At 36.9% G+C, this 26496-nt stretch overlaps 1 protein-coding gene across 1 annotated transcript in view; it reads left to right on the plus strand.

Annotated features, from left to right (window-relative positions):
• The window catches only part of TBC1D12 (TBC1 domain family member 12), a 102650-nt gene that overhangs the window by 32371 nt on the left and 43783 nt on the right, over positions 1 to 26496 (plus strand). Inside the window, exon 2 of the mRNA XM_039230214.1 lies at positions 9880 to 10003. Within this exon, the coding sequence (XP_039086145.1) occupies positions 9880 to 10003 (124 nt within the window). The remainder of the gene's footprint in view (positions 1 to 9879; positions 10004 to 26496) is intronic.

Here is a 26496-nt window from a genome sequence, read left to right on the forward strand (position 1 = left end):
CCTCTCTCTCTGACCCTCCCCTGCTCACACTGTCTCTCTCTCTCCTAGAAATAAATAAAAAACATTAAAAAATTTAAAAAAATAAAATAAAATAAAAAAAAGTCAGCATTGTTTTATTTTATTTTTTTAATGTTTTATTTATTTCTGAGAGAGAGAGACAGCATGAGCAGGGGAGGGTCAGAGACAAGCTCTGAAACAAGCTCCAGGCTCTGAGCTAGCTGTCAGCACAGAGCCTGACACGGGACTCGAACCCACAAACTATGAGATCATGACCTGATCCGAAGTCAGACGCTTAACTGACTGACTGAGCCACCCAGGCACCCCCTCAGCATTGTTTTAAAATATTGATTGATTGATAAGAGAGCCTGTGAATGAGGAGGAGGCAGAGAGATTCTCTGTCTCCGAGAATCACTAGCAGGCTCTGCACTGACAGGCTGGCCAGCTCTGCAGGTCTTGATCTCATGATCTGAGCCAAAGTCAAGAGCTAGATGCTCAACTGTCTGAGCCACTGAGATGCCCCTTAGTTTGCTAATATTTAGGATTTTTCTTCTATGTTCATGAGTTAGATTGGTCTGTTATTTTACTCTCTTCAGCTGTTCTTGCCTGGTTTTGTTACTGAGTTCATATTGGCTTTACCTACATGATTAAGGATTTTTCTCTCTCCCATTCTCTAAAGTAGTTTATACAATATTGGTGCAATCTCTATCTTGAAAATTTGGTAGAACTTTCGTATGAAAACTTACATGTCTGATTCTTGGAGGGAGAAATTTTAACTTGCATTTCAGTTTTTCAAGTGAATTTGAGACCATTGGTATTTTGTTTCTTCCAAGTCTGTTTTGATAATTATATTTTTGCATAATTCTGTCCATTTTGAGAAATGTTCTCAATTATTGGCAAAGAGATCCTAGATTACCTTCCCTTGAAAAATTTTGCTGCATCTCAAAAATCCTCAACAAGATACTTGCAAATCGAATCCAACAGCACATAGAAAGAATTATCCACCAAGATCAAGTGGGATCATTCCTGGGTTACAGGACTGGTTCAATATTTGCAGATCAATCAATGTGATACATCACATCAACAAAAGAATAGATAAAAACCATATGATCCTGTCGATAGATGCAGAAAAAGCATTTGACAAAATACAGCATCCCTTCTTAATAAAGACCCTCCAGAAAGTCGGGATAGAAGGAACTTACCTAAACAAAATAAAAGCCATATATGAGAAGCCCTCAGCTAATATCATCCTCAACGGGCAAAAACTGAGAGCTTTCCCCCTGAGATCAGGAGCACGACAGGGATGTCCACTCTCACCAGTGTTGTTTAACATAGTGCTGGAAGTCCTAGCATCAGCCATCAGACAACAAAAGGAAATCAAAGGCATCAGAATTGGCAAAGAAGAAGTCAAACTTTCACTTTTCACAGACGACATGATACTCTACATAGAAAACCCGACAGACTCCACCACAAGCCTACTAGAGCTGATCCATGAATTCAGCAAAGTTGCAGGATACAAAGTCAATGTACAGAAATCAGCTGCGTTTTTATACACCAACATGAAGCAACAGAAAGAGACATCAAGAAACTGATCCCATTCACAATTACACAAAAAACCATTAGCATACCTTGGAATAAACCTAACCAAAGATGTGAGATCTGTATGATGAAAACTATAGAAAACTTATGAAGGAAATTGAAGAAGACACAAAGAAATGGAAAAACATTCCATGCTCATGGATTGGAAGAATAAATATAGTTAAAATATCATTACTACCCAAAGCAATCTACACATTCAATGCAATCCCAATTAAAATTACATCAGCATTCTTCCAGACTAGAACAAACTAACCTAAAATTTGCATGGAACCACAAAAGACCCCGAATAGCCAAAGTAATATTGAAGAAGAAAACCAAAGTGGGAAGCATCACCATCCCAGACTTTAGCCTCTACTACAAAGCTGTCATCATCAAGACAGTATGGTATTGGCACAAAAACAGACACATAGACCAATGGAATAGAATTGAGAACTCAGAAGTGGACCCAAAAGTATACAGCCAACTGATCTTTGACAAAGCCAAAAAGAGTATCCAATGGAAAAAAGACAGCCTCTTTAACAGATGGTGCTGGGAGAATTGGACAGCAACATGCAGAAGAATGAAACTAGATCATCTTCTCACACCATGCACAAAAATAAACTGAAAATGGATAAAGGACCTGAACGTGAGACAGGAAACCATCAAAACCCTAGAGGAGAAAAGAGGAAACAACCTCCTTGACCTCCACTGCAGTAATTTCTTACTTGACACATCCCCAAAGGCAAGGGAATCAAGAGCAAAAATGAACTATTGGGACCTCATCAAGATTAAAAGCTTCTGCACAGTAAAGAAAACAATCAACAAAACTAATAGCCAACGGAATGGGAAAATATCGTTGCAAATGACATATCAGATAAAGGGCCAGTAGCCAAAATCTATAAGGAACTCACCAAATTCCACACCCGAAAAACAAACAATCCAGTGAAGAAATGGGTAGAAGATATGAACAGACACCTCTTCAAAGAGGACAGATGGCCAGCAGACACATGAAACGATGCTCAGCATCCCTCCTCATCAGGGAAATACAAATCAAAACCATACTGAGATACCACCTCACGCCAATCAGAGTGGCTAAAATGAGCAAATCAGAGGACTCTAGATGCTGGCGAGGATGTGGAGAAATGGGCACCGTCCTACACTTTTGGTGGGAATGTAAACTGGTACAGCCCTTCTGGAAAACAGTGTGGAGGTTCCTCAGGAAACTAACAATAGAACTCCCAATACAAGATCCATCAATAGCACTGCTGGGAATTTACCCAAGGGATACAGGAGTGCTGATGCATAGGATCACTTGTACCCCAGTGTTCATAGCAGCACTCTCAACAATAGCCAAAACATGGAAAGAGCCTAAGTGTCCATCAACGGATGAGTGGAGCAAGAAGATGTGGTTTATCTATACCATGGAATACTACATGGCAATGAGAAACAATGAAATCTGGCCATGTGTAGCAACATGGATGGACCTTGAGCTGAGCGAAATAAGTCAGGCAGAGAAGGACAGATACCATATGTTTGCACGTATAGGAGGATTAGGAGGAACTTAACGGAGGAACAAGGGGGAGAAGAAGGGGGGAAATAGTGGGGCAGGGGGAGAGAGGCAAACCATGAGAGACTTTTGAATGCTGAGAACAAACTGAGGACTGATGGGGGTGCAGGGAGGGAGAGGGGGGTGATGGACATGGAGGAGGGCACTTGGGGGGATGAGCACTGGGTGTTATATGGAAACCAACTTGACAATAAACTATTAAAAATAAATAAATAAATAGATAAATGTCTCTGTGGCACATATGGATAGTTTTTAATTCAATCTGCCAATCTCTCTCTTCTGGAGGGTTTAATTGACTTACATTTAAAATAATTGTTGAGGAAGGATTTACTTCTGCCATTTAGCTATTTTCACTGTGTTTTTTATGGTTTTTATTAATCAATTCCTCCATTACCCCTTTTCGGCATTTAGTTGAAATTTTGTAGTGGGCTATTTTGATTTCCTTTTTTCCTCTTCTGTATATTTTTAAGCCCTTAGTGGTAACTTTAGGGATTACAGATAACATTTTAAATTTATAACAACCTATTTTCAATGATATCAAATTCATTTGATTAATATACAGACACACTGCTACTACATCTCTGTCCCTCCTCCTTTATATTGTCATTGTCAGAAATTACATGTTTACATTGTATGTCCATTAACATAAATTTACAAATACTGTTTTATACATTTGCCTTTTGAATTACATAGGAAAAAAAATTAGTGTTATAAAGAAAAAATACGATAGTATCGGCTTTGACGTTTACCTATGTAGCTAATTTTACTAATATTCTGTATTTCCTCTTATAGCTTCAAGTTGTTCTCTAGCTACTTTTCACTTCAACCTGAAGAAATGCAATCCCTTTTGCATTTCTTATAGTTCAGGTCTTTTGGTAATGAGCTCCTTCAACTTTCGTTCATCTGAAAGTGCCTTCATCTCTCTTTCATTCTTGAAAGATAGATTTGCCACATATAGAATTTTTGGTTGCTACAGGCAGAGAAGGACAAATATCATATGTTTGCACGTATAGGAGGATTAGGGGGAACTTGACGGAGGAACAAGGGGGAGAAGAAGGGCGGAAATGGTGGGGGAAAGGGAGAGAGGCAAACCATGAGAGACTCTTGAATGCTGACAAAAACTGAGAACTGATGGATGGAGGAGGGCTCTTCTCTTAAATTTTTAAAAATTTTTAATGTTTACTTTTGAAAGAGAGAGAGAGTGAGAGCATGTGAGTCGGAGAGTGACAGAGAGAAGGGGACAGGTGATCAGAAGTGGGCCCCATGCTGACAGCACAGACAGAGCCCCATGTGGGGCTCAAACTCGCAAACTGTAAGATCATGACCTGAGCCTTGGATGCTTAACTGGCTGAGCCACCCAGGCCCTGCTAGTCCTTATTTTCACATTTCTCAGTTGTCCTTTTGTTTGTAATATACAGGAATGTATATTTTGTGATCATAATGTGGTTATAAGAATCTGAAGGCAGAGATTACATGTACATATATATATATATTACGAATAATGCTTTTTTAAAAAACACAATATGTGCAATAATTCAATTCATTAAATGATGATTAAATACCTACAATGTCCTAGGTGTTGTTGATGGCATTTAGGAAAGAGATGACTAAAATTGGTGTTTCTGTTTTCCTGAAACTTCAGACGGGATTTTACCAACTGGTCTTACTGTGGACATGTGACACATTTACTTGGCTAAATGGTGTCTATTTAATAGAAAAGACAGAAACTGTCAGACTTTCTATACTGGAGACATAGGATCAAGCAAAGACTTGTAAACCCTTCATGAACATTGTACTTTCATAAGCCGCTTTTGCAATAATTACCTGTGTATTCAAACAAGGAATCTGTGTCTAAATGGTTTGATTCATACCCGAGTTCAATATCAGCTACTGTGCATGAATGTTACCTTAACATGTCAATTTTTCCTCCNCTTGAGCTCACCCGAGGCAGGGCTCAAACTCAAGAACCATGAGATCATGGACTGAGCCATCCAAGTACTTGTCTTTTTTTTTTTTTTTTTTTTTTAAGTTTATTACTTTTGAGAGAGAAAGAGAGAGCACATGGGCAGGGGAAGGGCAGAGAGAGGGAGAGAAAGAATCCCAAGCAGGCTCCATGCTGTCAGTCTGGAGCCAGATGCAAGGCTCAATCCCATTAACCATAAGATCACAACCTGAGCTGAAGCCAAGAGTTAAATGCTTAACTGACTAAGCCACCCAAGCACTCCAACACTGGATCATTTCAATTGTCTTATCTTCTCATTCTTTCTTCTGCTTGCCATAATCTGATGTTGAACTCCACTATGAAATTTTTCATTTTAGTTATGCATATGCAAGTTTTCAGCTCCAGAATTTGGTTCTTTTTTAATAATACTTTTTCCTTATTAATGTTATTTTGTTCATACATTCCCCACCCCCACCCCCATTTCTTTTCTCTGGTTTCCTGTAGTGTATTGGGTATATTTAAGACAGTTAATTTAACATCTTTGAGTAGTATTTCCACTTTCTGGGCTTCCTTCAGGTTGTTTGTTATCAAATACTCTCTTTCCTATGAATGGCTCTTTGTGTGTATTGTAATTTTTTTGTTGAGAGCTGGTCATTCTGATCACTATAATTCTAAAAATCTGTTACTCTTTAATGATTGCTGATGTTGCTAGAGTCATCCAGGTATGATACTTTCAAACTATTTTGCCAAGTATATAATCCGTGCGGTCACAAACTTTTGTTCTTATTATGTCTACAGTCAGTTGGTAGCCCAACAAAGATGTATTCCTTAAATATCTGGCTCAAGGGGCACCTGGGTGGCTTAGTCGGTTAACCGTCTGACTTTTGCTTAGGTCATGATCTCGGGGTTCGTGGGTTCGAGCCCCACGTCGGGCTCTGTGCTGACTGCCAGCTCAGAGCCTGGAGCCTGTTTTGGTCTGTCACTCCCTCTCTCTCTGACCCTCCCCTGCTCACGCTGTCTCTCTCTCTCTCCTAGAAATAAATAAAACATTAAAAAAATTAAAAAAAAATATCTGGCTCAAAAACAGGGACAAAGAGTTTAATCTTTTTAATGTTCCAGTAGTAAAAGCTACTGCAAGGTGATTGAAACTGATAACAGGTTCCTCAGTGCCCTGGTTCCTCAGGGCACTGTCAGTCCAGCCAAAATTCATAACCCCAAATTTTAGAAGGCCATGATCCCAACTATTCCTCCTGATACCAGTCAGTCACTTCAGAATCATGGGCTCCTAATCCCCACTGCTGTGGGAGGGAGGGCCTGAGAAATTGAGAGAAGATGGTTCACTTAGGAAGGATCAGCACCCTCTTCCTTCACGTACTTCCCTGTTTATTACAAGTGTTTGATAAAGTTCTGAAGTAGTTGATTACAATTGCTCTTTCTAGCTCAGTTTTCACTTTGGGGAGGTACTGACCTCTAGGTCTTCCCCTTCCTCCATTTTGCAACAGTGATGCTTTTGAAGTGCAAATCTGATTTAAATTTGTTTCAAATTTGATTAAGGCCCCAATTAATTTTTTTAAATGTTTGTTTATTTTGAGAGAGAGGGAGAGCATGAGCAGGGGAGGGGCAGAGAGAGAGGGAGACAGAATCCCAGGCAGGTTCTGTGCTGACAGCGCAGATGTGTGGCTTGATCTCACAAAGCATGAAATCATGAGCTGAGCCAGAAATCAAGAGTTGAATGACTAAACCACCCAGATGCCCCTGTTTTTATTTTATGGATAATGGTTTTGTCATATTTTGTAATATGTCAAATATTACATATTTGTAATTTTTTGCTTAAACCATGGTAACAGAGATTTTCTCCTGTTCTTTAGCATGGCTATATGGGAAACCTTTGGAGTGTAGGTAGACCACATAAGGGCTGGTAGGGGGAGCATAGCATGGCTTGGTGAGAACTGGCCAGGGAGTACAGGTGAGTTGTATGGAGCTTACCAAGGGAATTGGTATATCATTGCCCCCAGAAAGCCTTTTGGGTGCTAGTTTCCATATTAAGAGGGTTGCAGGAAAGCCATATCCAGGCTGAGTTTGTCGATGCTGCAATTTTGCTGAAGGTCTACATGTTCTGGGCATGTGACTGAGCAGAGTTCTACCAGATGTCCTTACAGCCATACCACTGACCCACTCTGCAGCAGCTGGAAACCATGAGAGAGCCTCTTTCTCACGCAGCATCTTCAGTGCCCTCTATCAAGAACACTTAACAGTTTCACATTCATTTGTAGGAGAAATGCTCATAGAAATTCTGTCTGTTACTACACACGAGATGTCAAATATTTAAATTAATAGGCCATTCTTTGAGGCTTGAAATTGTATGTTACAAATATACCAGTCCTCAGTATAATCATTATTAAAAATCTCCAACCTAAATCTTATTTTTTTTTTTAAGTTTATTTTTGAGAGTGAGAGAAAAATAAAAGCATGAGTCGGGGAGGGGCAGAAGTAGAGGAGGAGATAGAGAATCCTGAGCAGGCTGCACACTGTCAGCATGGAGCCTGATATGGGGCTCAAACCCACAAACCATGAGGTGACCTGAGCCAAAGTCAGATGTTTAACTGACTGAGCCACCCAGGCAACCCTCCAACCTAGATCTTCTTAAATAGAAAATTGAGTCACTGTATATGGTCCCTGAGATGAAACTTCTAGAGTATCCTAAGTGGAAATTACTCTACATTTTCATCAGTTCACCTCCATTGCACACCCAAGAAAATGAGAGTGTCTCTTTAATTTATTATGGATTAGCCCACATTATTTTGTAGAAGCTCATTTTTACCTTTCCAAACTTGAAGAATAGCGTTAACATTATGCTTTAAAAACTTAACTCCTTATCACAATATTGTACTTTTAATAACATGATACTTTGAATGTACATAAACCAAGTTATTTAGGACTTCAGAGAATATGTAACTGTAACTATATATAAATTAAAAATTTTCATAATGATAATTTTTTAAAATATTTTTTTATTTATTTCTAGGAGAGAGAGAGAGAGACAGCGTGAGCAGGGGAGGGTCAGAGAGAGAGGGAGACACAGACTCCGAAACTGGCTCCAGGGTCTGAGCTGGCAGTCAGCACAGAGCCCGACGTGGGGCTCGAACCCACGAACCGCGAGATCATGACCTAAGCGAAAGTCGGACGCTTAACCGACTAAGCCACCCAGGCGCCCCCATAATGATGATTTTTATTACAACTTATAAAAAGGATTCGTCAGACCTTTCTGAGGCTGCTCTGGTCATGCTTTATTGATGAATACATATTTTAGATATCAATCCTGCTTACATGTACAAAAGATAATTTATTTGGTTGGTGAGTACCTGAAGATAAATAGATAAAATCCTTGATCCTTGTGCAGCCTTTCAGTGAGAGATATACTTTCTTTCTTGGCTGTATGTTGATTGGCAGTAAGCTTTCTTGTACATACCTGCCATAGGAAAACAATATATATAAACCTGTATTATAGCAACTGAGAGTCACCTCCCTCAGTTAGATGCCCTTTTATTGCAAACAATAACAAATTGTTACTGAAAATAAGTAGTATTTTCCCAAAAGAATCTGTTTACAGGTTCTTTTTCACTCTTTGTTCTCAATTTCTTGGCTTTTATTCTTAAGTACAACTATAGTCAATTCTAGTATACTTTGTAGTTGATCCAAAGCAGATGTTTACATTTTATTGACAGTTGTCATTTTCTACAGTTCCCAGTTTGTTTATCTAGTATTTTTGTTTATGATCTTTCTAATATTTCTCTATAAATCAGGTATTCTTAATTCAACTTATTAGTCTAATCGTCATTAGTAGAAGTAAAAATACAGTAAAACCTTGGTTTGCGAGCATATTTCATTCTGGAAACATAATTATAATCCAAAGCACTTGTATATCAAAGCAAATTGCAAGAACCATTGGCTCAGTTGTGATCATGTGACATTCGATGTCACGTACTACTTGTATTGCAAGACATTGCTTATTTATCAAGTCAAAATTTATTGGAAATGTTTTCTTGCCTTGTGGGACACTCGCAGAACAAGTTGCTTACAATCCAAGGCTTTATGGTAATTTCGTTTAGGGGCGCCTGCTGGCTCAGTCAGTGGAGTATGCAACTCTTGATCTCAGGGTTGTGAGTATGAGCCCTGCATTGGATGTAGAGATTACTGACAAAAAATCTTTGGGGTGCCTGGGTGGCTCATTCAGTTGAGCATTAGACTTTGGGTCAGGTCATGATCTCACATTTCGTGAATTCAAGCCCCACATTGGGCTTTGTGCTGACAGCTCAGAGCCGCAAGCCTGCTTTGGATTCTGTGTCTCCCTCTCTCTCTGCCCCTCCCCTATTAGCTTGCTTGCTCGCTCGCTCTCTCTCTCTCTCAAAAAGAAATTTAAAAATTTTTTTAAAATAGAAAATCGTAAAAAAAATTTCATTTAAAAGTATTTTGTATTTGTCTTAGGAATAAACACACATTAAAGTAATTATTAAGGGGTGCCTGGGTGGCTCACTCGGTTAAGCGTTGGACTTTGGCTCAGGTCATGATCTCCCTTTCAGGGAGTTTGAGCCCTGCGTTGGGTTTTCTGCTGACAACTCAGAGCCTGGAGCTTGCTTTGGATTTTGTGTCTCCCTCTTCCTCAGCCCCTGCCTCTCTTTCTTTCTCTGTCTGTCTCTCTCTGTCTCTCATAAATATTAAAAAACTAAATAAAAAATTAATAAGTAGTACCCTGGTTACAAAAAACACAATTCATGTAACTTTTTCTGTGTTTCAGAAACCTTTTTCCAAAAAGGACAAAGGAACTCAAATCAGTTGTCCATAGTGCTCCTGGTTGGAAATTATTTGGTAAAGTCCCTCCTAGAGAGAATCTTCAGAAAACTTCCAAAATCATTCAACAGGTAAGTACTAATAGAGCCATGTAGTTTGTCTTAGCTTTTTCTTGATAATTAATCATATTACACTTTCATCCATATTTTTCTACATATAAAATTTGAGGACTATTGGATATTTATAGTAACAGTAAATCTTTTTACAAAACATGCACATATTTTCAGTTATGTTTTATGGTTGTGAAAATTCTTTAATAGAACATTAGGGGTTTTTTCCTAGTTATTCCTTGGGTAACTTTTTGGTTTTTTGTTTTGTTTTTCTCTTTAGCTAAGCGCTCTTACCACATACTCTGACTTCTAACTGACGTGGTAGTGTTTGCCAGTGGCACAAATTTTATGGATCTAGGGAGATGTCAATTGATAAAACCATAGAAAGCAAAAACAGTAGATTTTGAGGTTGAACTACGTCTTGGGTCACTTTTCTGGTGTTCTACCCAAACCAAGGACTTTGTGTGAGATAAATGGGTGAGATAAATCTGTTTCTAGTAATTTAGGAGCCAGTTCTTCAAATGTCTGTATTAATATCCATATTCTGAAGTTCTTAAGAATTTCACATCTGAAGCTCCTGGGTTAAGCATCCAACTCTTGATCTCAGGCTCAGGCCTTGATCTCAGGGTGGTAAATTCAACCCTGGTGTTGGGCTCTGCACTGGGCATAAAGCCTAAGAATTTCAGACCTTATTTGTCTCCTGAACTTGTGCTCCATTAGTACTAGGAGATCACTGAAGCTGGACAGCAGTGAGACTGGATCAGTTGCAGGCATTTTTAAGTTCCAAAAAGTTGTTGCTCAGGAGATAGGTATGTAATACATTTCCTATTTCTCTCCTTCCTAGTTATAGTTTTTCAGATTCAACACAACCAGTAGGTATAAAAATTATTCCATTAAGGCAATAACCAATATTCAAATTGGAAAAAATATCTTCCATTAAGGATTTAATAGTGTTCCTTTTATTGCTTAAAGAAAAATTTGTTTCCGAAGTAATATAAGAAAATTTTGAGATGATTATAGACATTTGTTACAGTTAATTTTATTTACAATTAAAATATTGACTAGTTTATATAGCTGCTGGGACTTGAACTGTAGTTTGTGTTTTCCAAGCTGTGAGCCCAGGCACCTCAAATCCTGCAGCTCTGCACTGCGGAACTGTGGCTGACTCCGTGATAACTCCACATCTGTTGGATACAGTGCAGACTATTAGCTTGAAACTGTACATAATTTCGACATGGCCTCATATCTTGGTGAATCTGGGTTTTCTAAGATTGCTGTGATGAAAACCAGATACTGTGCAAAAATCATTGTTCAACAGGAAATGAGCATGATCATGTCCAATCTGAGTTCAAAGTTTGTAAAATTATACGGTACACAACCAGCATACATTCCCATTAGTAAATAGTTGTGGTTATTTAAGAATAAAATCCTTTTCTCCTTCGATTTATGTGTATTTTTTCAAATGGCTACAGTGTTCAGACATAAATCTTTATTAAATTGTTGGACATAACTACTTATTAAATAGAATGATTGAGTATTTCTATTAGTTTAGGGGGAGCTGTGAAGAAATTAATGGTACACTAAGAGTACTGTTAACCAAAAAAGTTTGGGAATCTTTGCTATCTCGACATCTTAAATGTTAACTTTTTGTCAAGTCTGAATAACTTCTGTTGTCTGGAGTTTTCCAGACCAAGTTCGCCCTCTAGAGGCAAAACAGTGGTCTTGCTATTGAAGGTTTGTATTTTGACTTTATGGTAGTTTACCTTAAATATGCATGGGCATATTTTTGTATCTTATGTAAACAAACATTCTGCGATAGGTCTCTAAATTACTGGTGGGATAATTAGCTAAGGCTTCATATTCTCTCTTTTTCATATATACTGTGTGAAAATTTGATGAGTGGTCAGGAAAAGAACAACTTTTCATATGGGAAGAGGAGAGGGAGTAGAGTTGAAATGCAGTTGCTCTCCTCTCTAGTCTTTTGTCTGGCTTTTTACAGAGGGTAGCTGCTCCTTTTAATTTTTGAGCTTTCCAGCGATGAGTAGATACTAGTGTGTATTTTGGTACCTTTTTCATGGTTGGTTGTTTTCTGGGAGGTATAACAGATAGTGAAATCTTTGTTCTTCTGATCCTTTTCCACCCTCAAAATATGTGTCTCCCCATGTGAGGGAACCTGTTTCTGCCTCTCCCTTTTGGCTTTCTCTTTCTCTATTTCTGTGTCCTTTACTCCCTGTTTGTCTGAGTTTACTGTCCTCTTCCCTGCACTTGTTTTCAAGGTGGGCATGATTTTCTTTTATTGGTAATAGTACATTTATAACTTTGTGTCTCTGTTCCTGCTTGAAAACATGTTTCACAGCGGTGACTTTTAAACTTTGTAAAACATGAATATAAAAGTATATTTGGGATCCTTTATCATGTACTCCTTTTGAATGGATGTCATATGTTTGGAGCCAGAAATCAAAAATGAAGATATTATTGGTAAATCCATGAAGAATGTTAGGACACATCTTTCATGTTTTAAGGTAGGGCCTTATGCTATTGAGGCTGTAGAAAATGAAGGTAGCTAGTAACTGCAGTGTAAAAGTGCCTGAAAAAGTGAGTCAGTGCTGAAAGTTCAAAGGAAAAATACATTGTTTTGGGCTTTTTAAGGATTCCTTACTTACATTTTGAAAGTGGCAAAATAGTAAGATTTATTGGGAGATTAAAATAGTAGTAGTATTTTATAGGATAGTAATTTTTTAAAGCTGATATTCAGAGGAGAGTTGCTGTATTCTTAAGTATGAATGTTATTGGGCCAGGATTTTTTTTCTGGTAGAAAGACATCTATAAGATTATAAAGAAACTATATAAAAGAAGTAAAGGTTTGATTTACAAACTTTTTTCTTCCTTAATAATTAATTACACAAGATTACAGTCTTTATAAAATATAAGATATAGGAAGATATGTTTCATTTCACTTTTCCCTTCACATTTTTAGGACTTTTAAAATTCATTTTTTTGTGTGTAGAAGCACATATAATTATTTTTATGTGTATTTTTACATATATGGTGTTATATATTTTTTATAACTCATTTCAAAAATAGAATGTCACTATATAATTTTTTTGCCTCATTTAACTTTATGTTTTACACTTACAGCTTTTCAGAGATACATGAAGTTCATAAGTGAAAGATATTTGTATATTAAGTATTTTTAAAAATTTTATTCTTACAGTAAATTTATTAAAAGTCTGATCAGTTTTAGTGCTTTTCATGTTAACATAAAGCAATATAAAAATCATTTTAGGATAATGGCAGAGACAGACTGACCCAAGTTTGGCATTTAACTTGCATCAGTTCCCAGATCACATGAATATTCATAATATTATTTTATGAGGATTATCACATGTGTTCTCTTGTAGGTATGAAATTGCTGCTTGTGGCCTTTTGAACCAGTTGGTGAGCCATGTTAAAAATTGCATCTATTAATTATAAATAGTATTTCAGTAATATTGTAATTCAATTGACCTAAGTTTTTGGTTTTTCTAAATTAATAGGCCAAATTTGGAATGTAGCTACATAGCTTGTCTTATGACCTCCAAACTGCAAGGAAGAATGATTACAAATGAGCCATGTTATGTTTAATTGTAACATGGTTGCATAGTGGATTGAATATATCCTATTTATGTCAAACTGACAGTCTTTTAGTAGAAAGTGACCTTTTTTTGCTAGACACTTTTAGATTGGCATGTTAAATGAGAAAGTATGATTGTAGTGGTTAGGTGATTATTCCAGTTTTTTCATCACTCATATCTTTTTCTGAGTGAAGTTTTAGTTGGGTGGTTGAATCACTTTTATATAACTTTTGACAGGTCAGGGAAAAGAGTTGTAAGACACTAACTGATTTCTTAACTGAGCATCTAAACATTTAAAAGAATAGGTCACTGTCCTCAGTTCAGCCTTTACCTTTGAAATATTTTACTGCAGGAACAATAACATTATGGAAAGGACTAGAATTTGTGTGCTTTGTGAACAGTACTTAAATATATAACACCATGAGAGTATTAGAGCTAATATTCTGGTTAATAACTTTATTGGTGTGTACAGTATTAGAATATTTGAAAACAATTTGTTGGCTTTAACTATGCTTAAAGATAAATACCTTTGGTGTATAATTTGAGTAGTTCAAAAAGTACCTATCTCCTTTGTGGTTAAATTATAGAGGAGCTGGACTGTGTGCAGAGTTTATTTTTGAAAAGTCCTTAAAATTGTTACACTCTTGTGTGTTTTATTTTCACCTTTATTGACCTAATGAAATGTCACCTTGAGAAGGTAGTGAATAACTACTTTTCCAGCCGCATATGTTCTTTATTTTATAGTTAATGATAAATTATTAGGTCTTTCTTATGTGTCAGTAAATTGATTTCATAAAAGCTAATTTGTATGGTCTGAAAATTGAGAGAGGAATTTATAACAGCTCAGCCTGTACTTCTTGGAGAGGAGAAAAGCATCATAAACCTTAAGAGAGAAGCTTACGTTAGTTAAAACTAAAGGAATAAAAGCAGTAAGTTCTCACAAATTGAAAAGGGTAGAATTTGGGGAAAATTTTTTTGTATTATCAGAGAAAGAGATTTGGGAAGGGGTTATAGTCTGTAAATACTGACTACCTGTTATTTGATTCCATAAATATAGTTTGAATATCAAAGTTATATTAAAAGTTATATTCATTCTGTCTTTATGTCAGAATTGTATGTTAGGCATCAAATTAGACTAAGACAAAATTGTGCTAATAACTTTACCAAAATAAAGTTTACTAAGGCATTCCTGCATGCCAAAGGGCAGAGAAATGTATTGCCCCAAGGTTTCATTTAAGCTTGAGTTATGGGATAGATTTTAATTCTGCTAATTCACAGATTCTGGAATAAAATTTAGAATCAGTAAAGGCATCATAATGATGCCTTTATCCTCTTTACTCCAAGCATGATCATTTCCCTAGCTCTTGGATCGAGTTGTGTGAGTCTTTTTATCTTGGGTGCACATGTAGCAATGTCCACATGGGGGAGTTACTTCCATTTCTAAAACATTATTTCCGCTATCTATAAACTGTTCACCGCATATAGAAATATGAGGGTTTATTTATTGATGCAGTTTTAAAATTAACTACTTTAAGAGCAATGTTCTCACTGTCTGCTGAAACTCCCAAAGTCAAGTCAGTTTATGCGTCAGGCTATTTTAGTTTTCATGTTGTCTTTGGAAGAGAAGCTCCTATTTTATTATTTCTTCTCCCCAGTTCCAGTATTTTACTTCTTTAAGAAGCTATTCAGACTCCTGCCCCTCCCCCCCGCCCCCCCTTTGAACTCATAGTCTGATCTTTTCTCACATTCCCATCCTCGTACACCTTTCTGGTAGATCCCTCTAGCTGCAGAGCCCAAGGCATCAGAGTGTGGCAGAATAGCATTCTGCTGCCAGCTCACCATGTGACCTCATGTTAGCAAACTGTAAGCATTTTCTCTAGCAGAAATTGAAAAACAAAACTCTTGAACTGATTCTAGATTCTTTAAGATTGTCTGGCTTTTATTTCAATACATACATAATTAATTTGACTTACATTGTATATAATACAATAGGTGTGGTTTAGGTTCTTTGGATAGAAATAAATATGAGTCCTAGCCTTTGAATTATTCCAGTATAACTGTGGGGGGAGGCAAAACTCCCCATATAGTTTTAATGATGTTGAGTGCTGTAGTAGAGTTGTGAACAAAGTATGGAAAGTACATATGAAAGAATAATTAATTCTGCTCAGAGTTGACCTCTGAGTTGTGTTCTGAAGTGTAGTAGGTAGACAAGATGGGGAAACCCATTCCAGAAAGAGAAAGTTGAATGAGCAAGCAGGAATGAATGCACAGGTTTGTTTAGTTAATAGGCTAATATATTCAGGATATAGGATAGATTGTGAAAGGTCATTAGCTACAAAATTCGAGAGTTGTGTTTTATCCAAAATACTTTTAAATAAGGTACTGAGACATAAAATTTACATATGAGGAAAGTAATTCCGAAGGCATTATAGAAGCTAAATTAGGAAAGAGTGGGTTGGCAAAAAAGGGCTTTAAGATTTATTTTAATAGTCTGTGATTCTGATTCCTAAATACAATGGATTACCTAGGGAATGTGCTAAGAAGATAGCCCCATACATTGAGTTCCTAATGTTAGATTTGTGTTTTTCATTTCTTGTGTTTCTGGTTGGTTCCTTTTCAAATCTGCCATATCACTTTCTACAGTTTACAGTTCCTTGCTGAAATTTCAAGCTTGGCCTTTATCTCCTTAAACATAGTAAGAATAGTTGTTTCATAGCCTATGTCTGATAATTCCAGTATCTGGAATTTCTGTAGGTCTGTTTACATTGAAAATCATTTCTGCTAGTTTTTGTTGAGGCTATTTCATTTCTGTGTGTGCCTAGTTACCTTTGCTTGGGCACTGGATATAATATTTGAAACATCATACATAAGAAACAAATTGAAGAAAAAAAAAAAAAAGAAAAGAAACAAATTGAAGGCTAAGGTGATGTCATCCTGGAGAGATTTGAATTTATGTCTCTCAAGTACCTGATGGCACTATCTATCTAGGTTTTTCATCCATCAAGATGAGGCAAAGCTCCAATATAGTATGTTTTGGACATTTTTTAGTAAGTTGAAAAAGTTTTTTGATTGTTAAACCAACTTCTCATTCTTGGGATAAACTCCCAGTTAGTCACAGTTGTTAACCCATTTGGTGTGTTGCCAGATTCGGCTTGCATGTATATTTCTTAAATTGATAAACTATTATTTTGAGTAGTGTTGGATTCATAGCAAAATTGATCAGAAAGTACAGAGAGTTTCTGTATACCTCCTGTCTGGACACATGTACAACCTCTCCCTCTCTTGACAGCCTGTACCACAATGTGGTACGTTTGTTACATTCAGTGACTCTACGCTGACCCATCATAATCACCCAAAGTTATAGTTTACATTAGGGTGTATTCTTGGTGTTGTATGTTCTATGGGTTTTGACAAAAGTATAATGATGCTATAAGAGCATATGGAATAATTTCACTGCCCTAAATCCTCTCTGCTCTGCCTATTCATTCTAACCAGCACCCCTAACCCCTGGCAACCAATTATCTTTTTATTGTCTCCATAGATTTTCCCTTTCCAGAGTGTTGTATGGTAGGAATCATTCAGTATGCAGCCTTTTCAGTTTGGCTTCTGTGACTTAGCAATAAGCATTTTAGTTTCCTTCATGTCTTTTCATGGCTCAATGGCTCATTTCTTTTTAGTGCTAAATAACAGTTGTGTGCATGTACTGTAGTTCATTTATCTATTGTCTGGATGAACCATACATAGTTCCTTTACTTACTGAAGGACATTTGGGTTGCTTCTAAGTTTTGGCCATAATGAATAAAGCTGCTATAAACATCCACAGGCAGTGTTTTTTGTTTTTTTTTTTTTTTTTTTTTTTTTTTTTTAATGGGTATAGGTTTTCATTTCATTTGGGTAAATGCCAAGGATTCCAATTGCTGGATCATATGGTAAGAGTTATGTTTAGTTTTGTAGTAACAGCCAAACTGTCTTCCAAAGTGGTTATACCATTTTGTTTTCCCATCAGCAATGAATGAAAGTTCTTGTTGCTCCACATTTTCACCAGCATTTGGTATTTGGTGTTTTGGATTTTGACCATTCTAGTAGGTATGTAGTGGTATCTTCTTGTTATTTTAACTTGCAGTTGTCTAGTAACATGAGATGAACATCTTTTCTTATGTTTACTTGTTATCTGTATATCTTCTTTAGTGAGGTGTCTCTTTTGCCATTTTTTATTTTGGTTTATTTTATAACAACAAAACTCAGTAGACAAATTTTAAGACTTTTTGTATATTTGTCTAAATATACAGTTCTTTATCAGATGTATCTTTTGCAAGTATTTACTGCCAGTTTGTGGCTTATCTTCTCTTTCTCTTACATCATCTTTCACAGAGCAGAAGATTTTCATTTTAATAAAGCTTTGCTTCTCAGTGATTTCTTTCACAGATTGTGCTTTTGGTATTATAGCAAGATAAAATCATCACCATGACTAACGTCATTTACGTTTTCTCCTGTCTTCTAGGAATTTTATAACTCTTTGTTTTATGTTTATGTCGAGTTAATTTTTGTGAATAGTGTAAAGTCTGTGTCAAGATTCGTTTTTTGCATATGGAAATCCAGTTATTCACTGTTAACAATACTGTTTTGTTCAATTGTGATGCCTTTGCTCCTTTATCAAAGATCAGTCGACTATTTTTTTGGGTCTATTTCTAGACTGTTTCTTCTGTCCCATTGATCTGTCTCCTCTTTTGTCAATACCACACTATCTTGATTATTTTAGCTTTATTGTAAGTCTTGAAGGCAGGTAATATCAGTCTTCCAATTGTATTCTTCTTCAGTAATGAGCTTGTAATTCTGGGTCTTTTGCCTCTACATATAAACTTCGAAGTCACTTTGTTAATATCCACAAAATAACTTGCCAGGATTTTGAGTGGGATTGTGTTGAATACATAAATTCAGGAAGAACTGACCGCTTGACATACTGACTCTTCCTAACTATAAACGTGGTGTATCTTCCCGTTTATTTAGTTCTTCTTTGATATCTTTCATCAAGTTTTGTAATTTTCACCATGTACACCTTGTACATATTTTATTAGATTTATCCCTAAGTATTTAATTCTCTTGGATACTAATGTGTTTTGATTTTTAAATTCCATTTATTTATTGCTAGAATGTAGGGAAACAATTGACTTTCTCTGTATCCTGCAACCTTGCTATAATCTCTTGTTAGTTCTAGGCAATGTCTGTTCTTTCAGATTTTCTATAATGATGATTATGGCATCTGCAAGCAAAGACAGTTTTTATTCCTTCCCAATCAGTATACCTTTTTCCTTTTCTTGCCTTACTGCAGCTAGGACTTCCTGTATAATGTTGACAAGCAATGGTGGGAGGGGACATCCTTTTCTTGTTCTTGATCTTAACAACAAAACTTTATCTGATATGTCATTTACAACTATCTTTTCCCATTCTGTCAGTTGCCTATTAGTTTTGTTGATTGTTTCCTTTGCCGTGCAGAAGGTTTTTATCTTGATGAGGTCCCAATAGTTCATTTTTGCTTGCCTTTGGTGATGTGTTGAGTAAGAAATTGCTGCGGCTGAATTCAAGGAGGTTGTTTCCTTAGGCCTTGTAATTGTTGTTGTGGAGACTTTCCTCGCAATATAGGCTATTTACCAGCATTCTAGGCCTCTCCCCACTAAATGCCAGTAGCCACTCTCCACCACCCCCACCTGAAGTGGTGGCAACCAGAAGTGTTTCTAAATGTTGCTAGTTGTTTGCTGGGGGCCAAAGTTGACCCTAGTTGAGAGCCACTGACATAAACCAAACATGAAGACTTACTGTTGTTGTTGAATAAATTTTAACATGCAAATTTATAGGGGCACCTGGGTGCCTCTGTTGGTTAAGTGACCAGCTCTTGATTTCGGCTCAGGTCATGATCTCACGGTTCATGAGAATGAGCCCCATTTTGGGCAGGGTTTGTGCTGACAGAGCTCACTGGGATTCTCTCTCCCTCTTTCTCTGTCCCTCTGCTGCTCACGCACGCATGTGCACTGTCTCTCAAAATAAATAAACTGTGTGTGTGTGTGTATAAATTTTAATTGATATAGGGCCATGAAATTTTTCTTTTTCTGTCAGTTGTGGTAGCATGTCTTTCAAGAGATTGTTGGATTTGGTAGATAAAATTGTTTATGTATTATATCCTCATCCTTTTAATGTCTAGAATATGTAATCTGAATATGAATAGAGATTATCTCTGTTACATTTCTGATTTTCAGTTTGTGTCTTCTCTTTCTTCTTGACTGGTTTTACCAGAAGTTTATCAATTGCATGGATTTTTTTTTTAAGTTTATTTATTTTGAGACAGAGACAGTGCAAGGTGGGGAGAGACAGAGAAGGAGAGAGAATCCCAAGGAAGCTCCACACTGCCAACGCAGAGCTTGATGTAGGGTTTGAGCTCACTTAGATCATGATCTAAGCTGAAACTGAGAGTTGGATGCTTAACTGACTGACCCATCCAGGTGCTCTAATTGCACTGATTTTTTTTTTCATTTATTTATTTTTTAGAGACAGAGTGAGACAGAGTATGAGGGGAGGAGGGGCAGAGAGAGAAGGAGACACAGAAACCGAAGCCGGCTTCAGGCTCTGAGCAAACATTCAGCACAGAGCCTGATACAGGGCTCGAACCCACGAATCGCGAGATCATAACCTGAGCCAAAGTCAGACACTCAACCAACTGAGCCACCCAGGCGCCCCTGATTTTTTTTTAATGTATATTTATTTATTTTGAGAGAGAGAGGAAGTAAGAGAGCATGAGCGAGGAAAGGCAGAGAGACACTTTTAAAATAAAGTTCCTTATTTTAAAAAAATCAGTAAAGAGGCACCTGGGTAACTCACTTGGTTGAGTGTCGACTCTTTTTTTTTTTTTTTTAACGTTTATTCAGTTTTGAGAGACAGAATGCAAGTGGTAGAGGAGCAGAGAGAGGAGACACAGAATCCGAGACAGGCTCCAGACTCTGAGCTATCAGCACGGAGCTCAACGCAGGGCTTGAATTCACGAACTGGAAGATCATGATCTGAGCTGAAGTCAGACGCTTAACTGACTGAGCCATCCAGAAGCCCTGAGTGTCAACTCTTGATTTCAGCTCAGGTCAGGATCTCAGGGTCATGGGGTCAAGCCCCCCCTCAATGGGCTACACACTGAGTGTGGAGTCTACTTTAGATTCCCTCTCTCTCCCTCTGACCTTCTTCCCTGCTTCTTGTTCATGCCTACTGTCTCTAAAATAAAAAAAATAAAATAAATACCTTTAGTTTCACTGATTTTTTTCTTATTCTTTCTGTTTTTTATTTCATTTATTTCTGTTCTCCGTTATTTACTTCTTTGCTCTTTAGTTTATTCTCCTTTTCTAGTTTTTTTAAGGTGGGTCATTGATTTTAGGGCTTTCATCCTTTTAATGTAAGTATATTAAACTATAAATTTCTCTCTAGCCGTGCTTTAGCCATATTCCACAAGTTTTATTATTTTTATTTTTCATTCCATTTAAATGTTTTCTCTTTTTCTTTGTTATTTCTTTTACTAATGATTATTTAGTAGTATGTTGGTTTAATTTTGAAATATTTCAGAATTTGACAGAAAAGTTTCTGTAAGATTTTTAATTTAATGTCATTATGGTCATAAAATACACATTATGCAATTACAGTTCTTTCCAATTTGTTTTGTGCTCCAAACATAGCTTGTCATAGTGAGTATTCCTTGTGCACATGAAAAGATTGTGTATTCTGCAGATGTTGAGGAATGTTCTATAAATGTCAGGTCATCTTAGAAGATAGTGTTGAGTCCTATATAATTTTGCTGACTTTCTATCCTATGAATTACTGAGTGAGAAGTAATAAAATCTCTGTCATAATATCCTTCTCTGTTTCTTCTTTTGCTTCATGTGTTTTGAAGCTTTGTTTTTGTCTTCTTGATGAAAAAACATACTAAGTTTTTGTCCGACCTTGGCCACTGCAGCTTACTTTCTATTTGCATAATGTTTGTTTTTCTATCTTTTTCCTTTTTATTGATCTTTATATTTAAAGTGGGTTTCTTATATGACATATATTTAAACCTTTTGTATTCTGTCTGATAAGATGTGCTTTTTATAAATGAGTGTCATTTAATGTTGTTATGGTGATGTGACTCTTCTTTAAATTTGACATGTTGCTATTTCTTTTCAAATTGTCCCATGTGGTCTTTGTTCCTTTTTTTCTTTTTTCCTGCCTTCTTTTGGATTGAGTATTTAGTACTCCATTTTCTTTCCATTATTAGTTTATTACATATACCTTTGTTTTAGATTTTCAGTGATTGACTTGACAAACACTTCTAAAATGTTTTAATTTCACAACTCCTTTGGATTTGTAGTTATTAGAGACCTCAAAAACTTTTTGCTTCAGGTGATTATCAGTTCTTACTATGCCCAAAATTAAAACTGAAATGTTGAAGTATTTATTCATTTAAAGTAATGATAATAAAGTCAATACATGGCAACACAAGTAACATTTAGGTTAATTCTATTTTGCAAGTATGTTAAAAAAAAACTAGTGGAAAGAGTGGCATTGTTTTATGTTTTTTTTTCATATTTCTTTAAAGTCTGGTTTAATAAAAGAAGGCTGAGTTGTCATCTCTACTCTTGCTTTCAATTCCTTGCTCTATGTTATTTTAGATTACATGTGTAAAGAAATTGGCCTCCAACAGATACTGAGACAGTATTAAAAAACAAAATTCAGCCTATCTAATTGGCTTTATTTAAGTGATTTATAAATTGAGTAGCATCCCATTCATCAAGTAGAGGGGAGCTCTGAGGAGTTGTATAAAAATGGAAGGTTTTTATGGGAAGGAGAGTGGGTCAAAAGTTACTAGCAAAAGAAAAGAAAGGATTGTTTTGGCCATGTTTGCCTTTCTTTAGGGAAGACCCCCTTAAGGGGTCTTATCAAGCAGATTACTTTTTCATTTAGGGGGATGGTGAGTACCATGTGATGGATTACCTCATTGGTGCTGACCAGAAATTCCTGACTGACCAATTTAGACTACATTTCTGGGGCAGGTTGAAACGGAAGTCAGGTTAGGTCAAGCCTCTGAATGGCCTAAGTGACTCCATTTGGGCCTGTGGTTTTCTTTTTAACAAACTGTAAAGGGAGGAGCATTTTTAATAGCCTTTTCAGATAGTTTTGGATATTCTTTGGTACAAACTCATCAAGTGGTAGTTTCTTAAAGTTAAGTTATATTGTGCAACCTGAAACTTTATAACTCTGTTATATTAAAATCCATTGGTATCTCTTGCACTTTGAATATATGTTTTTACCCATATGTGGGTTTTTTTTTTTTAATGTTTTATTTATTTCTGAGAGAGAGAGAGAGGCAGCATGAGCAGGGAAGGGTCAGAGAGAGAGAGACAGAATCTGAAGCAGGCTCCAGGCTCTGAGCTGGCTGTCAGCACAGAGCTGAATGCAGGGCTCTAACCCACGAACCGTGAGATCATGACCTGAGCTGAAGTCAGACGCTTAACTGACTGAACCACCCAGGTGCCCCGCTGCTAACCCCTATGTGGTTTTGTAATATCACACATTGATCATTTAGAAGATACTGGCGTACCATATTGAAGATCATTTCAGTGTTGTGACATTTTATTATACAATTTTTTTAAATTACAGTAATACCATCACTGATTTCATCTGAAAATTTTATTGGAAACTGTCAAGCAGATGGTGGCATTTATAGGTTTTGCAAAATTTCAGTTTCACCTGAAAAGTTGACTTTTATTGTACGCAATAATTACTTTGAATTGCTTTCCTTAAAATCACTAGCTCACTTAATCCTTTTTTATTTTAATAAACTTTATGTCGGTATAGCTTTAGACTTATAGAAGGTTGAGAAGAAAATACAGAGAATTCCTGTATATTCATTTATTTGTCATTAATGCAACATTACTTGCATTCTGCACTTTTGTCAAAATTAAGAAACTAACATTGGTACCCTGCTGTTAACTAAACTCCAGACTTTTGGATTTCACCAGCTTTTTACTGTTTCAGGATCCAATCCAGAATACCACATTGTCTTTTGCTATCATGTTTCTGTGTCTTTTTGCCCTTTAGGTTCTCAATCTTTCCTTGTTTTTATGCCCTTGATGCTTTTGAGTAGAGCAGGTATTTTCCAGTATGTTTACAAGAAAAACTCTATTTTTTCTCTACCCTCAATATTTCTGACACCAGCTGTGTAGGTTTTTTACCCCATTCTGACCAGTTCTTTGATGCTGGCTATATAATTGTCCTATAATTCAAGTCAATTCTGACACTATTTATCAGAAGTCAGTGTCAGATTCCACAGGTTAAGAACTCAGTCCTACAAGACTGACTGCCTCCCACTTCTTTTTTTTTTTAATTAAAAAAATTTTTAAATGTTTTTATTTATTCTGGAGAGATAGGTACAGAGTGCAAGTTGGAGAGGGGCAAAGAGAGACGGAGACACAGAATCTGAAGCAGGCTCCGGGCTCTGAGCTGTCAGCATAGTGCCCAGTGTGGGGCTCAAACTAGCAAGTGCTGAGATCATGACCTGAGCCGAAGTCAGATGCTCAACTGACTCAGCCACCCAGGAGCCCCTTTTTAAAAAAATTTTTAATGTTTATTTTTGAGAGAGACAGAGACAGAGATAGAGCATGAAAGGAGGGGGAGGTGGAGGGAGAGAGAGGGAGACACAGAATCCAAAGCAGGCTCCAGGCTCTGAGCTGTCAGCATGGAGCCTGATATGGAGCTCAAACTCATGAACCATGAGATCATGACCTGAGCTGAAGTCAGATGCTTAACCAGCTGAGTCACCCAAGTGCCCCGACTGCCTCACTCTTCTGAAGCCAGTTGCAGGTTCAGGCTTCTAATACTCTGACCAACCAACTTTAAGTTTCAGACTCCCAGGATTCCTTCCTTGGGTTTGATAATTTGCTAGAATGACACCTAGAACTCAGGAAAACAGTTTACTTACTAGATTGCCAGTTTATTATAAATGGATACAACTCATGAATAATCAGATGAAAGAGATACATGGAGCAAGGTATATGGAGAGGTCATGGATGACCTCTCCAGGTGCATCACCTTCCCACATGCCCTTTATGGGCACTAACTCAGAAGCCCTCTGAGCCATTTTTTAGGGGTTTGGGAGGAGTCTTCATTATGAAGGCATAATGGATTGAATCATTGGTCATTAGTGATTGACTCAATCTCCAGCACCTCTCCCCTATCCAGAGATCAGGGAGTGGGGCTGAAAGTTCCAACCCTGTCAGTACTTGGTTAGTCCCCCTGGCTCCCTCTCTCTTCCCCTCCCTCCCCCCCCCCCACTTCTCTTAGTGTAAACTCTGTGCCCAGTGTGGTACTCAAACTCAGGACACCAAGATCAAGAGTCGCATGCTCCACCAACTGAGCCATCTGGGCACCCTATGCTGTGCTTTCATTTTTCAAAGATATTTTCTCTTTGTATAGAATTCTAAGTCAACAGGGTTTTTCCCCCCATTGTTTTATTGTTTGTCTTTCAGCATTTTAAAGATTTTTCCATTCTCTTCTGACTTGCATAGTTTAAGATGGATCTGAATATTTAGGTCTCTCTTGAATGTCCTGTGTATTCAGATGATTTTACATTTTGTTGGTCGAAATATGAGTACTTATCATCCCTGAATGAGCTCTGGGGGACTGTTTTGCTTACTGTTCCCATTTATTTGTTCTTTCCCCAATAGTTGTTTTTTGCCCAGAGTTGTGTTTGGCCTTACACATGTACAGGTTAGTATTCAGGTGAAGACTTAGCAGGACTCCTACAGATTCCTAGTTCTTTCTCAGTGGAGTGTTTTCTTTTCTGCTACTCTGGCACACAAATTTTGACCTCCCTCAACTGTTCTAAACTAACAGCCAGTTTTTGTTTGAATTTTCCCTTTCTGTACTGATGTCTAGAATAGCCTTCATGCACAATGAGGTGATCATTAGGCTTGCCTTGTTTTCCCTTTATCAGGGATCATCACAAAGGTTGTTTTCACCAAAAATTTGGTATGAATTACCCAGTCCACTATGGGGGAATCTACCCCATGTTTCCAAAGAATTGGCCAACATCTGTGTTGGTATGTATGTATAATTTTTAGGAATATAGATGTAAATAAAATGCTTTTATAAATTTCTAATTACATATTCAAATCACAAAGCATATAAAATAATGTATTAAGAAATAGTGCTTTGGGATCACCTGGTGGCTCAGTTGGTTAAGTACCTGACTTTTGGTTTTGGCTCAGGTCACGAGCTCCTGGTTTGTGAGATTGAGCCCCGTACTCCTTATTGTCAGTGCAGGTTTTCTCTCTCCTCTTTCTCTCTCTCTCTCAAGTAAACTTGCAAGATAAGCTTTTTTATTCAAAATTGTTGCATACAACTTTGATATCAGTATGTTTCAGCATCGCTGTGACCAGTTTTGGGGTCTCTAACCCCAGAGCACGTTATTTTCACTCTTGTTCAATGTGTAGAAGATATGGTGCTTTTTGATTTTATGTATTATCTTCTTATGAGAAATTGTATCTCAAGCCATAAATTTCCAAATGCATTACACTTTTTCTTTCATTTGTTCAATACGTATAAAATTATCATCTCTACAACAAAGTCTCTTACTATGTTGCGTTTTAAGGTTATGTTTAAAGGCTTTTTATGATAGCTTGCAGTTGGATGGTAATACTACCTCAAGGAATCCTTGCTTTACATTCAGTTTCTTCTCCTACTCCAATTAAGCAAACAGCAAAACTCTCTAGTCAACAAATGACCTTCCAAATTAGCACTGATTGAGATAATTACAGGATAATGTGTCTTCTCCAAATTGTACTTTGCTGTTCAAAATTAGTAGAGAGAAAGCACCCATAATATGAGAGATGTTTA

The sequence above is a fragment of the Hyaena hyaena genome, unplaced genomic scaffold, assembly GCF_003009895.1.
Source record: "Hyaena hyaena isolate Hyena2069 unplaced genomic scaffold, ASM300989v1 scaffold_44, whole genome shotgun sequence".
In the NCBI taxonomy this organism is placed as follows: Eukaryota; Metazoa; Chordata; class Mammalia; order Carnivora; family Hyaenidae; genus Hyaena; species Hyaena hyaena.